Raw genomic sequence first — 13,634 nt, forward strand, 5'->3', positions numbered from 1 at the left:
AGTATCTCCATCTTATAGACCAAGCTCTTCTTTGTCTTTTTTTCAGTAGCATCATCATTGCCTTTGCATCTCTAGCTGAAGTTTAGTTTAATTTCACCAAAGTTAAGAACCAGTAACATGGTTTAGCAGGTAAAAGTGCTTGCCAGCAAAACAGGGTTCCATCCCTGGGACCACATGATACAAGGAGAAAATCCTCTCCCACAAGCTGTCCTCCAACCCCACACCCGTACTCACATGTACACACACACACACACACATGCACACACACACATGCACACACACATATACATACACACGCATACACATGCACACACACACACACACACACGGAAGCTTTTTTTTTTTTTTTTTTTAAAAAGAAAGGGCTGTTTTGTTGTGTCCTAGAGAAGAATAAGGTTGCACAGGTTGACATTCATGAAGTTGATGAATGCAGAGTTGAACACCAGGTAGTGGAGTTTGAAAGTGCTGGTCAGGAGTCAACCAAGTGGTACAAGATGCTCTGTTCCCTGAGATGAAACTGATGACGACAACATCTTCAGACCATCATGTCCACACCCCGTGTACACTCCAAAGAAATCTCACACATGAACAAAAATTTTCAAGGGAGCATTGATTCTAAAAGGAAACGAGGAAAGTAACCAAGTTTTTTGAAGCAGGGTTTCATTTAGTCTAGGGTCTCACTAGCCCCAGACTCATGACAATTCTCCTGCACCAGCTTTCCAAAGTAGGAGGACCACACTGGCTAATCTGAATCAATTTTCAATACAATAAATACATAAACAGAGTCTGGAGTGATGACGAAGTTAAGAGCACTGGCTGCTCTTTCAGAGGACCTGGGCTTGGTTCTCAGCACCCATGTGATGGCTCACAACTGTTGGTAACTTTAGCTCCAGGGAATCCGACACCCCCGTCTGGCCCCCTTGGGCACCAGAAACACATGCAGTGCACTCATACATATGCAGGCAAAACACCCATGCACATAAAATAAAAACTATTAGATAAATTAATAAAAAAATAATGGAACCATTAACTTAAAATTAATATACACAGACCACAGCTATCTCTATCTACCAGGGAAAAAAGTCATATACATGATGTTGAGCAAGTAAAGCAAGTGTCAGAAGATGACCAACAATATGCTATCATTTAGGTAAAAATTTTAACTGCACAGAAGAATACTATACTTTGTTGAAAGAGATAAATTTGTCAGTAGTTTTCTATAGAGAGCAAAGTCAGGGAAACCACTGGGTGTGAGGGAAAGATTTCAACAAGATGGAGGCCTCTCTCTCTCTCTCTCTCTCTCTCTCTCTCTCTCTCTCTCTCTCTCTCTCTCTCTCTCTCTCTCTGTGTGTGTGTGTGTGTGTGTGTGTCTTTGTCTCTGTCTCTGTCTCTCTGTCTCTCTCTGTCTCTGTCTCTCTGTCTCTCTCTGCCTGTCTCTGTCTGTCTCTCTGTCTCTCTGTCTCTCTGTCTCTCTGTCTCTCCGTCTCTCCGTCTCTCCGTCTCTCCGTCTCTCTCTCTCTCTCCTTCTCTCTCTCTCTCTCTCTCTCTCTCTCTCTCTCTCTCTCTCTCTCTCTCTCTCTCTCTCTCTCTCTCTCTCTCTCTCTCTCTCTCTCTGAGGCAGGTTTCCCTATGTAACCCTGGCTGTCCTGGAACTCACCATGTGACCAGGCTGTTCTCAAACTCAGAGAGATCCACCTGCTTCTGCCTCCTGGATGCTGGGATTAAAGCTGTGTGCCACCACACCCAGGAGAATTTTTATTTCTTAAGGCAGAAGAAAGTACATTTTAAGGTATTATACCCATCTTTGTATTAGGTTAGACCATGTGAAATCACCTATATTTGGCAATATGTCAAATTCATATTGTTTAACTTAATAATTCTTTGATTCAGATGCTGAGAAGATTATAAGAAACTAAGCATATACCATCTCTGTATCTTGATTGTGCTGTGACCAATATTTATGTACTTAACCTTTCAGAATTGAAATGGTGCCAGGCATGGTGGCATACAATTTTAATCCCGGCACTTAGGAGGCAGTAGCAGGTAGATCTGTGTGAGTGTCAGGACAGCCTGGTCTACACATGAGTTCTAGGACAGCCAGAGTTATGTAGATGATATCTTTATATATTATATATGTTATATGTAATATGTATGTATGTATGTATGTATGTACATAAGCATGTATGTAAGAGATGGCTAAATCATGTATTACTCTCACAAGGACCTGAATTCAATTCCCAGTACACACACATCTGGCAGCTCACAACTGCCTGTAACTCCAGCTCCAGGGGCTCTGTGAGCACTGCACTCACATGCGCAGACCAGCCACACCCCCCATGCACACACATAATTAAAAATTAAAATTAATTTTTTTTTACAAGAAGAATCCACTCGACACTAGAGATCCAAGTGGAGGTGTCAGAGGAGGAAGCAGCACAGAGGAGGCAATGGGAGGCATCCAGGGCAGGGCAGCAGTGCCCCCTGCTGTGATGGTATGCCACGGACTGGGTTGCTTCTGGACCCCTTGTTCCAATGGGTTGATAAAAGTTCTGGCCTTGTGGGCAAAGAATTCGGCGGGTGACAAACAGAAAATGACACAAGGGAGTGTGGTATCTGAATGCAATTTGTACAAAGTGAAAATCAGACTTATATAGTATACAGAGAACAGGGCAAATGGCAGAAGTCACGTAGGCAGGAGACGGCTACATCAAGGTCAGTGAGAACAAACAACCAGGTGCAAAGTGGAGGAACAGTGGTGTCCTTCTTCTTGGGCTATTTTGCTTGCCCCAATATAAATTCTCTGGGTCTGTCTGAGGCAAGTAGCTGAAGGTCGTATACTAGCATTCCTTGGCTGTAACATAGATAATTAGTGACAGAAGCCCTACAACTTCTCTCTGGTTATAAAACAATTCTGCCTTGTGTAGGATTGCTCAGATAATAAGTGCCTGACTGCTATCTCTAACTCTTGAGACATCCTGTCTGATAAGACAGCTTCTCTGTAAAAATTCCAAGCTAATTACAGCTAGGAAATCAATTAGGATTATTGAAACACTGTGGAGGCCAGGAAATAATGTTTAATCTCAGTTTTAGCTAATAACAAAATACCTCTTAGGGCACCTTTATGCCTGAATAAAGAAAACATGCAGATCTCTCCACAGACTTTAGCAGAGACCACAGAGGCCAGCTAGATGGCTCAGCAAGCTGGGTCCAAACCCAGAACCCTGCTGCCTGCCTCTGACTCATCTCCTCCAATGGTGAAGGAGGGAGGGGGTGAGGAGCAGTCAGTCACCCAGAGAGCTCAGTGTCGCCCCTCTGCTCTGGTGCTTGGCCATCTTTCTGGAACCTGGGATGATTGTGTTCTTCTGGAGAATACTTTGTGTTCTCCTAGAGGTACTTGAAATGTTCATTTGTCTAGTATCAGGCTTGTACTCCTTCAGGGGCACCTGGCCAGGTGGGAGGTGGTTTAGCTCAGAGGAATGAACAGTGTGACCATGCTAAGCCAGTGACAATGTGCCCCGCTGATTCCTTTCTACATAAAGAACAGGTGTTAGCACAGATATGGGCATTCCCCATTGCTCCATCCTACCCCAACCACTTTCTCTGAAAAGACATAAAAAGAAGGCTAGTGGACAATGGGGGACACTAGTTCCAAAAGGGCAGAGAGGGAATGTCTAGATCCTGACATAGAGCAGCCTCTGGAAAGCAGAGAGCAGAAACTTAGCAGATTGAAGATCTGAGAGTAGTTAAGGGTTCCCATGAAACAGAGGAGACCCCCTCTCAGCCCAGGTGGAGTACAACCATCTGCCAGCATGTTCAGAGGAGTTAAAGTTTCTTCTGAGTTCAGTTCACCCATTTGTTGGGTGGCCAGGTTCTGCCTTTTGTTTAGTTTTGTTTTGTTTCTGAGACAGAGTTTCTCTGTATAGCCCTGGCTGTCCTGGAACTCACTCTGTAAACCAGGCTGGCCTCGAACTCAGTAATCTGCCTGCCTCTGCCTCCCAAGTGCTGGGATTAAAGGCATGAGCCACCACCCCACAGCTGATTCTGCCATTTTTATTAGAGCATCACTTCAGCGAGTGCTGCCGCTCTGATGAAGGGTCCCAAGTTCTCTAATCTGTCGTCTTGTGCCCTCAAGGTGGGTGCTGCCATTATCTACATCTTACGAAAGAGGAAACCGAGGCTTGGAGAGATGGTGGACATACTGAAGGTTGCTGGTCCAGGGCGTGAGCCCAGGCCTGCTGACTTCCGATCCCAACCCGCAACCGTTGTCTTCACTGCCACCTCAGGACTGAGTCTTCTGGGAAGCCAGCAGCCACACTCACTCCCTGCTGTCCTCTCCGCAGGTCCGGACCCTGGTGGCTGACTTTTCCATCGTTTTCTCCATCCTGCTGTTCTGTGGAATCGATGCCTGTTTTGGCCTGCAAACCCCCAAGCTGCATGTACCTAATGTCATCAAGGTTTGCCCCTTGACCCTGCCCTGGGCTGTCATGTCCCTCTGCCACCTACCTGCTAACTTCTCCTTCACGCTTATCAACCCTCCTCTCTCAGCCAGGGATCCTTTGTGTGTTCTGCCCACAGGTGGTCATTTGAGCAGAGCAGTGGGTGGGGGCATGAACACCTTGATCTATGGCTGTGTGCCTTCAGAGTGAGAAAGGTTCTGGAGTCTTCTCGCCAGTCCAACTTAAGCCTCTGGGTTCTATGAGAGGCTTTCTAATTCCCTGACCTACAAACTTGGCCAACTGAGAAGCCTTGAGGTGACTCCTTAGAATGGACATCCCCAAAATGTAGCTCAGTACAAGTGTCATTTTGTTCTGGATGAACATCCTCATGGCCCCTTGCTCCTTCACCGCACCCCCTCCCCCCGTACTTAGCTGCCACGGTCATCTCCATCACACAAACTGACAGTCTTAGGATGGAGGTGGAGACAGAGACCAGGGCCCTGGGGAAGCAGCCCCAGTTCCTGGGGGTTAGGTAGGAAGGAGCTTGAAAAATGCAGATTCTCTGCCAGGCGTGGTAGCACAAGCCTTTAATCCTGCCCAGCACTCTGGAGACAGATGTGGGCAAATCTGTAGAAGTTTGAGGCTATTATTGTGGTTTACAGAGTGAGTTCCAGGACAGACAGGGTTGTATAGTGAGACCCTCATGAAGCAGAAGAAGAGGAAGCAGAAGCAGAGGAAGAGGAAGAGAAATAGGAGAAGAAAAGAAAAAGGGGGGAACTAGTCTGGATGTAATATATGAAAGAAGAATTTTAAAAAAGACTTTTAGGAGCCAGGTGGTGGTGGCACACGCCTTTAATCCCAGCACTTGGAAGGCAGAGGCAGGGGGATTTCTGAATTCGAGGCCAGCCTGGTCTAAAGAGTGAGTTCCAGGACAGCCAGGGCTATACAGAGAAACCCTGTCTTGAAAAACCAAAAATAAATAAATAAATAAATAAAAATAAAAATAAACCCCCCAAAACAAAACAAAACAAAAAAAGATTTTTAGCAGAAATTCTAAAGAAGGAAAAAAATAAACCTTTTATTTTGGGAGAAAAAAAAATCACCACCACCAATAACAAAAAACAAAACCAGATTGTAACACCAATTCTCAGTCCTATCCTAGACCTATAGAATCTGAAACAAATGAAGTGGAGCCTTTAATGAGCTCTCCACATGATGCTAGGCATGCTTGAAGTTGAGGTCTATGATCCAAAAATTGCTCATTAGGAGCTGATGAGATGTCTCTATGGGTAAAGGTGCTTGCTGCCAAGGCTGACAACCTGAGTTCAATTCCTGGGATACACCAGAGGAGAGAATCTCTCTAGGTTGTTCTCTGATCACCACACATGCACCAGGTTTCTCTGTATAGCACTGGCCATCCTGGAACTCACTCTGTAGACCAGGCTGGCCTCACACTCAGAGATCCACCTATCTGCCTCTGCCCTCCCACCCCAGGTGGTGGGATCAAAGGCATGTGCCTCTACGCCTGGCTTCAGAATATTTATATTTAAAGAAAAGAAAAGAAATAATTCATCCAGAAGTGGTGATTTGCTTATAGCTAGCCTCAAGCCCTCCCAGATGTACCAACTATCAACCAAAGTAAGGAATCTGAGTCTAGACTCTGCCTTTGAGGTAGTGTTCCTTTTAAAACAAAAGCTCTGGTTCCTGGAAGCCAGGGGACAGCTGTGGGAGTAAGACCCATTGCTCTGAAATCAGGAGCATTTGAGTTTGTATCTCCAATGACCACAGCAAAAGCCAGGCTTGGATGTACACGCCTGAAACCCAGCATCAGAGGCAGAGACAGGCGGAGTCTGGGTGCTCACTCATCAGCCTAACCAAATGGTGAGCTGTGAATCAAGGCAATGAGGGATGAGCCACAGAGAAAGAGCCTTGATGTGCCATTCGTGTGCGCTACATACAAACATGCGCGTGCGCGCGCGCGCGCACACACACACACATACACACACACACACACACACACTCCTTCCTTTTAAATGTCCACTTCTACACAAATGACTGTTTATTCTCAACACACAGGTCTGAACTAATGTTTGGCTTTTTACACAGCTCTCATTGCTCCTTAGGCAGTTGGTTCTGCGGAGGCATCTCTGGGCTCATCCAGTGTTTTGTGCTGTCAGGTCTCATTTTGGCCTTTTGTCTTTCTGTGATGAACGGCTGTGTACGCCCCGCTGGCTGCCCTCTGAGCCTCACCTGTTTTTCCAGGGTGGTGCAGCCTGTTAGGTTCTGTTTAGTTCTCTAGCCCCATTGGGTCTGTGCTCTTTCCCATGCCTGGTCGCCTCTGACTCTCTTTAAAGTTGCAAGTACTTAGCATCCTTAAGAGAAAATAGTTGAGAAGTGTCTCCAGGAGGGGAAGGAGAGTGGTGGGAAGGTGAGGGTGCGGGGGAGGGTCTGGACAAGGAAGAGAGGAACAGGCCTTTCTGCTTGCCCTACTCAGCCCACAAGGCCTGACCGAGGCTGGTTTGTGGCCCCTTTTGGCAAGAACCCTTGGTGGGTGTACCCTGCCAGCATCCTGCCCGCCCTGCTTGTGACCATCCTGATCTTCATGGACCAGCAGATCACGGCTGTCATTGTCAACCGGAAGGAGAACAAGCTGAGGGTAAGGCTGGGCCTGAAGCAGAGTTGGGGGATGAAGGAAGAATGTTCTTCCTTCCACAGTTGCAGAAAATAAGTCCCATTTGGTGCCGTTAGGTGAGGGAGATGTGTTCTTGAACAGATCCAAGGTGGCTTGGACCAAGGTGGCTGAGAATCAGGTGTAAGCTCAGGCTGGGTCCTGGGCACAAGGTTCCCGTACCCCTCAAAAAAAATCACTCTCTGATGTGTACCTCCTGGTAATGAAACTTGGGCACCTCACACATGCCGCTGGGTTTAGGCCTAAAATCGGGAGGCAGAGGAATTTCCTCAGCCCCCTGGTTCCTGGAGCCCCTTCCCTGACTTTGGGTCTGAGGGGAGCTGCCTTTCAGAGCCTCAAGTCTCTACTCCCTGCCCTACCTAGCCTGAGCTAAACTGTAGCTGGGGCCACTGGCTGTGAGCTCTTCTTACCAGAGACCAAATCTAGGACCTGCCTAAGCCTGAGCATCCCTTTTTCTCCACACGTGTGGTCCAGGCTCCATTTTTTTAGACAAGGTAGCAACTAAAGCCACCTTTGGGGATAGTGAGGCCCAAACACTTCCTAAGTCCTGAGTGTCTGCCCCAGTGAGTGTCTCAGTGGGGCGGGGCAGCCCCCTAGAGTATACTCTGGTAGGCAGGGGGAGCCATGCTACCCCTGGTTGCAAAATGGTTGCTCCTGGAAGGATCGGATTCCCAGAATTTCTCCTGTCCCACTGTCCTGCAGAAGGCTGCCGGCTACCATCTGGACCTGTTCTGGGTGGGCATCCTCATGGCCCTGTGCTCCTTCATGGGGCTCCCCTGGTACGTGGCTGCTACGGTCATCTCCATCGCCCACATCGACAGCCTCAAGATGGAGACGGAGACCAGTGCCCCAGGGGAACAGCCCCAGTTCCTGGGGGTCAGGTAGGAGGGAGCAAGGCCTGGGTTACCTGAACAGGAGTGGACATCTTAAGGGAAGGGAATTTTTTCCCCTCAGGGTATTTGGGTAAGAAAGGCTTTCCCTACGACTTCTGAAATCACAGCCATAAGAGGAATTTTCTGAAGGGAGAGAGATGAAGATTCAATTCTATCACTTCTAACTGATACTTTTTTTCTTAGTAGTGTCTAGTAGTAACACACACACACACTCACACACACACACACACTCACTCTAGAGCAGCGCTTCTCCACCTTCCTAATGCTGAAACCCTTTAATACAGTTCCTCATGTTGTGGTGACCCCCAATTGTAAAATTATTTCATTGATACTTCATAATTGTAATTTTGCTATTGCTATGAATCACAATGCAAATGTTTGATAGGCAACCACCAAAAGGGTCGCTACCCACAGGTTGAGGACCCCTGCTCTAGCGTCTCGCTCATGGTAGGGCCTCCTCTTGCCTTTGCTTTGTCTTTCGTCAAGACCCTCTGGAGGCCTCCCCATGGATTCACATCCCGCTTAGTCACCTGAGAGTCTTTCTGGACCCGACTGGGATTCCAGCCCGTAGCTCTGGCTTGTTCAGTCTATTTCTCTCTTTGCCTCTCCATTCCTGCCCCATGTCAGGCCCCAAGCTGGTTCATGCAGGAAAGCACATCCCTTGCTCCTTTGAGTCCCCAGGGTCCATGTTCTTCAAGACGGCTGTCCTGGGAATCTGCTCTGTCCTTGGGACAGAAGACCTACCTGGCATGCCATGAGGGAGACCCCTCTGCTTCGTTGAAGTGCTCAAGACTGGCCAGAGTGGGGTCCTCTCCTAGTCCACTCCCTAGACCTAACCAATCTGCCCAGAGCCTATAGCTGCAATCTGGGTTATGCCAGAGCCTGACAATGAAGGAAAACCTCCTTGCTCCTCCTGCGCCCCACTGCCTCCTCTGCCAATGATGAGACACCTTCCCAGGTCTTCATCCCCTGTGAGTCCTAGGGGAGAAACTCATCCCCGAAGCAGGGCGCTAAGCACCTTACAATCTCCCAGTAGCTGTGCTGTTATCCTGAGTGTACCCAGCTCAGGCTGTTCATGGCCTTGCCTAATATTGTCCACTCACGAGTAGCAGAGCCAGGAATCAACCTAAGTCCACACAGCTCAAGCACCCAGCTGTTAGTCACTGAACAACCTCCCTGACACTCCCCACAATGCTCTGGGCTGGCCGGGTGCTCCCTGCCTTTCCTAAGCAGGTCACCCGGGCCTTGGGTGGTAAGGCAGAGCCCAATTAAGGAACCTTCTAGGTCCATAGCATTGGGCGTAATAAGCTTCAAGCCAATAGAAGAGAAGAACGGGCTGGGACTGGTCACTGAGCGTCTTCCGGGTCACACCTGACTGTGTGCTCTCCACCAGGGAGCAGAGAGTTACTGGAACCCTGGTCTTCATCCTGACAGGCATCTCCGTCTTCCTGGCTCCTGTTCTGAAGGTGAGGCTCTGTCCCATCACTCCCAAAGTCCAGGAGCCACCAGCCTCTATGAACAGGCCAAGGTGGTGTCTGTCATTTATCGTTTTCTGTGATGTCACACTGTCTGTCATCAGTATTGCCATCATGTCTATTCTGCCCCACCCGCTCCAGGGACCACTGTCACCTTTCTGGAGGACATTCTTCTCCAGGGACTTCTGCAGTGTTCTGTCCTGCTTAGTCCAGGACCCCGAGAGCTAGGCCAGACCACATTGTTGTGTTTAGGGCTCACTCCAGAACTTCTTGTTCTGCCCATTTTCTGAATGTAAGCTTTGCGCATGGGGACCTCCAAGCTCTTCTACGGGCACTGTCCCCACTTCTCTGTCTTGCGTATCTTGGGCACATGAGTGACTTTTTCCCAAAGCTTGAAACTCCTCTTGCTCCCATCCCAATGCCAGAGGACAACACTGTAGCAGGGCTGCATTCAAGGATGTGTCCTTTAGGAACTCCACTTACCAGTCAGGGATGGAGTAGTTCTGAGAGGTCTCACAGCTCTCCTCTGTAGCACATCCAGTTGCCTATTCATGGTCCTATCCTTCAGTCAATACCCACTAAGACTTTCCTTCCTGTATGTGTGTGTGCACTCACGCATATGCAAACGGGCATCTGTGTGTGTGAATATGTGTGTGTGTGCATGTGTGTGTGTAGACCACTCATAGAATCTTTTTGTTTGTTTGTTTGTTTTGTTTTTCAAGACAGGGTTTCTCTGTGTATCCCTGGCTGTCCTGAAAATCACTCTGTAGACCAGGCTGACCTCGAACTCAGAAATCCACCTTCCTATGCCTCTCAAGTGTTGGGATTAAAGGTGTGCGCCACCACTGCCCAGCAACTCATGGAATCTTGAGGTACCAGATTCTCCTGGAGTTTCAGGAGGTTGTGAGCCACCCAACGTAGGTGCTGAGAATTGAACCCAGGTTCTCCACAAGAGCAATACTTGGTCTTATCCTACTGGCTTCTCTACTTTCTTTTTTTTTGAGACAGTGTCTCACTGAGCCTGGAGCTCACAAATTTGGCCAGGCTGGCCAGCTAGCTCAGGGGATCTTCTCACCTCTACCTTCACAGTGCTGGGACAGCAGCTTTGTGTCTCCGACCTGGCCTCTTCACATGGCTCCTGAGGGTTCAACTCAGGACCTTGTTTGTATTCTGTGCATCAAGCACTTTACTGGCAGAGCCATCTCTGCAGCCCAGGACATCCCTTTTATATTAAACTCAGCCAAATTTTGTAGCCATTCCCTTCTCTCACCTTTAAATCTCTTTTAATTTAATTTTAAATCTCTCATTTAATTCATTCTCTCTTAAAGAACAGAATGAACAGCCAGATGTACCTGATTTGCTCACTATGACAAGTGTTTCTGGCTTAAAAATAGATGCTGGACACATCTGAGTAGTAGGTGTGCAGCTGGGTCCTTCAGAGGAAGGTCTCCACTGTGTATGGATCAGATCACACACAGGTGGGCAGGTCACTTTCACTCATAAAGTGGCTTCTGAGGCTGCCAATCTGAGTTTGATGCCCTGGACCATATGATGGCAAGAGATAACCAACTCCTGAAGGCTCTCCTCTGCCCTTCTTATGAGCTCAGTAACCTGCACACATGAGCACATGCGAGTACACACACACACACACACACACACACACACACACTCACACTCATTAGTCAATCAATAAATGTAAAAATAGGGCTGGAGAGATGGCTCAGCAGTTAAGAGCACTAGCTACTCTTCCAGATGTCCTGAGTTCAATTCCCAGCAATCACATGGTGGCTCACAACCATCTGTAATGGGATCCAATGCCCTCTTCTAGTACGTCTGAAGACAGCAACAGTATATTCATATACATAAAGTAAGTAAATAAATGTTTAAAAAAATGAATAAATGTGAAAATAAATAGAGGCTGGAGAGATGCCTCCGTGGTTAAGAACACTGGTAGCTTTTGCAGAGAACCTGGGTTTGGCTCCACCACCCTCATGGCAGCTCACAACCATCTGCAACTCCAGTTTCAGAGGGTCTGATGCCCTCTTCTGGCCTCACTGGGCACCAGGCAGACATGTTATGCACACACATATATACAGCCAAAAAGCACTCATACACACAAAATAAAGATAAATATTTTTAAAAATGAGCATTTTATGCTTTTAAAGTTGATTAAATGAACACAAGTAAAATAAAGCACACCTTGCAGAGTCAGGTTTGATAGCCTAGGCCTGTAACTTGGGAAAATGAAGCAAACGTCACAAGTTCAAGGCCAGCATGTGCTACAGAATGAGTTTTAAGCTGGCCTGGGCTCAAGATAAACAGTGTAGTGAAGACTGGGGGAGCAGAGCAGTGGTGGAAAGACTTCCTAACACATTTGAGACTTGGGCAGTACGATGCTCACCAGGTCTAACAGGCAAGGGCCCTGGTGTGATCACAGACAAAGCCAGAGACATTTTTGTGGTCTCAGATGGAACTCAAGGTCTCATGAATGCTAGACCATGCTCTGCTACTGGGCTGTAGCTCCAGACCACAGAATCACTTTCAGTTTTTACATTTTTATTTGTGTGTGTGTGTGTGTGTGTGTGTGTGTGTGTGTGGTTTGTGAAATGTATGGAGGTCAGAGCACAACTTATAGGAATCAGTTTGCCACCTTGCATGTCCCAAGTATTGAACTCCAATTGTCAGGCTCAATATCAGGAGACTTTACTTACTGCACATCTCCTTGACCCCAAAGTGTATTTTAAATGCACAGGGAGTAGTCATTGTGAAAAGGTTTCCAAAGAACCGTCATGTGTCAGTCCTAATACTGTTTGACAAGTGTTTGTGTCAGAAACCTCTAGTCTAAAAACAGTGATTCAGTGACCCGAGGTTCCTCCCTTCGCTTTGCAGACAGCAGCTCCCATCTCCCCTTGACAATGTCAGACTTGAGTCCAGCTGCGGGGCATAATGCAGCCATTCCAACCAGCTTTTTTATTTCCTGTGTGTTGAACTGACCAGAGAGCAGCTAGAAAGTTCTACTATAGTCTCCGTCCTTTTGTTCCACTTACAATGTGATCAATTCTTTTACGAGCACATTTATTACGTCCTGTGTGTAGTCGCCAGTCTTTTATGCTCATACTTTTGACATCCAATTTTGTGCTAACGTCGTCTGTGTTCTTAGTCTAGGGCAGCAGGCCTACAGCAGTATAAAATAATAGTAATAGAAATAAGGGTTTGAGTGGAGCTCAGTGGCACAGTGCTTACCTAGCATGGGCGAGGAACTGGGTCACATCCCCTATGGGAAGTCAGGGTTGTAAACCACAGGATTTCTGATTTGAGCATCTCAAGGAGCTCACCTTCCTATAAATAAAGGCTTTGGGGGCTGGAGAGATGGCTCAGTAGTTAAGAGAGCTTGCCACTCTTCCCAAGGACTTGAGTTTGGATTCTAGCTTCCACACCAGGCATCTCATAACCATAACTCCTCTGCCAGGAAATCTTACCTGCCTCTTTCTGGCCTCAGAGGGCCCCACACATGCCTGGCACACACTGTCACATACACACACATAAAAATTAAAATAAAAAATGTAAAGATAAGATTTCAAATGTATTAGTTAAGTTCTTTCTGTCAGTGCTGAACAACGGCATCTCTCACAAGAGCTGCAAACCTGGGGCATGAGAAAGTTCTACCCCAGGAAGCAGAAGTGTGAGCTGGGGTGTTGCTGACAGGGCGCCCTGCCAAGCCACACAGTCCAACTGTGAGGAGGCAAGGAATACAGTACCCAGAGGCTGAGTATCAAGAACTTCCCAGGGCTCTGGGTGCTGTGTGTTAGAAATGCTAGAGCTGTAACTCAGCTGGAAGAATGCTTGCTGAGCACACACAAACTCTTGTTAGAGTGCTTACCGAGCACATGCAAACCTTTCTTAGGGTGCTTACCGAGCACATGCAAACCCTTCTTAGGGTGCTTACCGAGCACATGCAAACTCTTCTTAGGGTGCTTACTGAGCACATGCAAACCCTTCTTAGGGTGCTTACCTACCGAGCCATGCAAACCCTTGTTAGAGTGCTTGCTGAGCACACACAAACCCTTGTTAGAGTGCTTACCGAGCACATGCAAACCCTTCTTAGGGTGCTTACCGAGCACATGCAAACCCTTCTTAGGGT

The 13,634-nt window shown here is 47.5% G+C and overlaps 1 protein-coding gene across 2 annotated transcripts in view; it reads left to right on the plus strand.

The window, feature by feature from the left end:
- Slc4a5 (solute carrier family 4 member 5) overlaps positions 1 to 13,634 on the plus strand; it is a 73,374-nt gene that overhangs the window by 45,653 nt on the left and 14,087 nt on the right. For both annotated transcript variants that reach the window (XM_031382294.1, XM_031382295.1), the window contains exons 16-19: positions 4,341 to 4,454; positions 6,931 to 7,092; positions 7,828 to 8,006; positions 9,412 to 9,484. In XM_031382294.1, the coding sequence (XP_031238154.1) occupies positions 4,341 to 4,454; positions 6,931 to 7,092; positions 7,828 to 8,006; positions 9,412 to 9,484 (528 nt within the window). The remainder of the gene's footprint in view (positions 1 to 4,340; positions 4,455 to 6,930; positions 7,093 to 7,827; positions 8,007 to 9,411; positions 9,485 to 13,634) is intronic.

Source organism: Mastomys coucha, unplaced genomic scaffold, assembly GCF_008632895.1.
Source record: "Mastomys coucha isolate ucsf_1 unplaced genomic scaffold, UCSF_Mcou_1 pScaffold20, whole genome shotgun sequence".
In the NCBI taxonomy this organism is placed as follows: domain Eukaryota; kingdom Metazoa; phylum Chordata; class Mammalia; order Rodentia; family Muridae; genus Mastomys; species Mastomys coucha.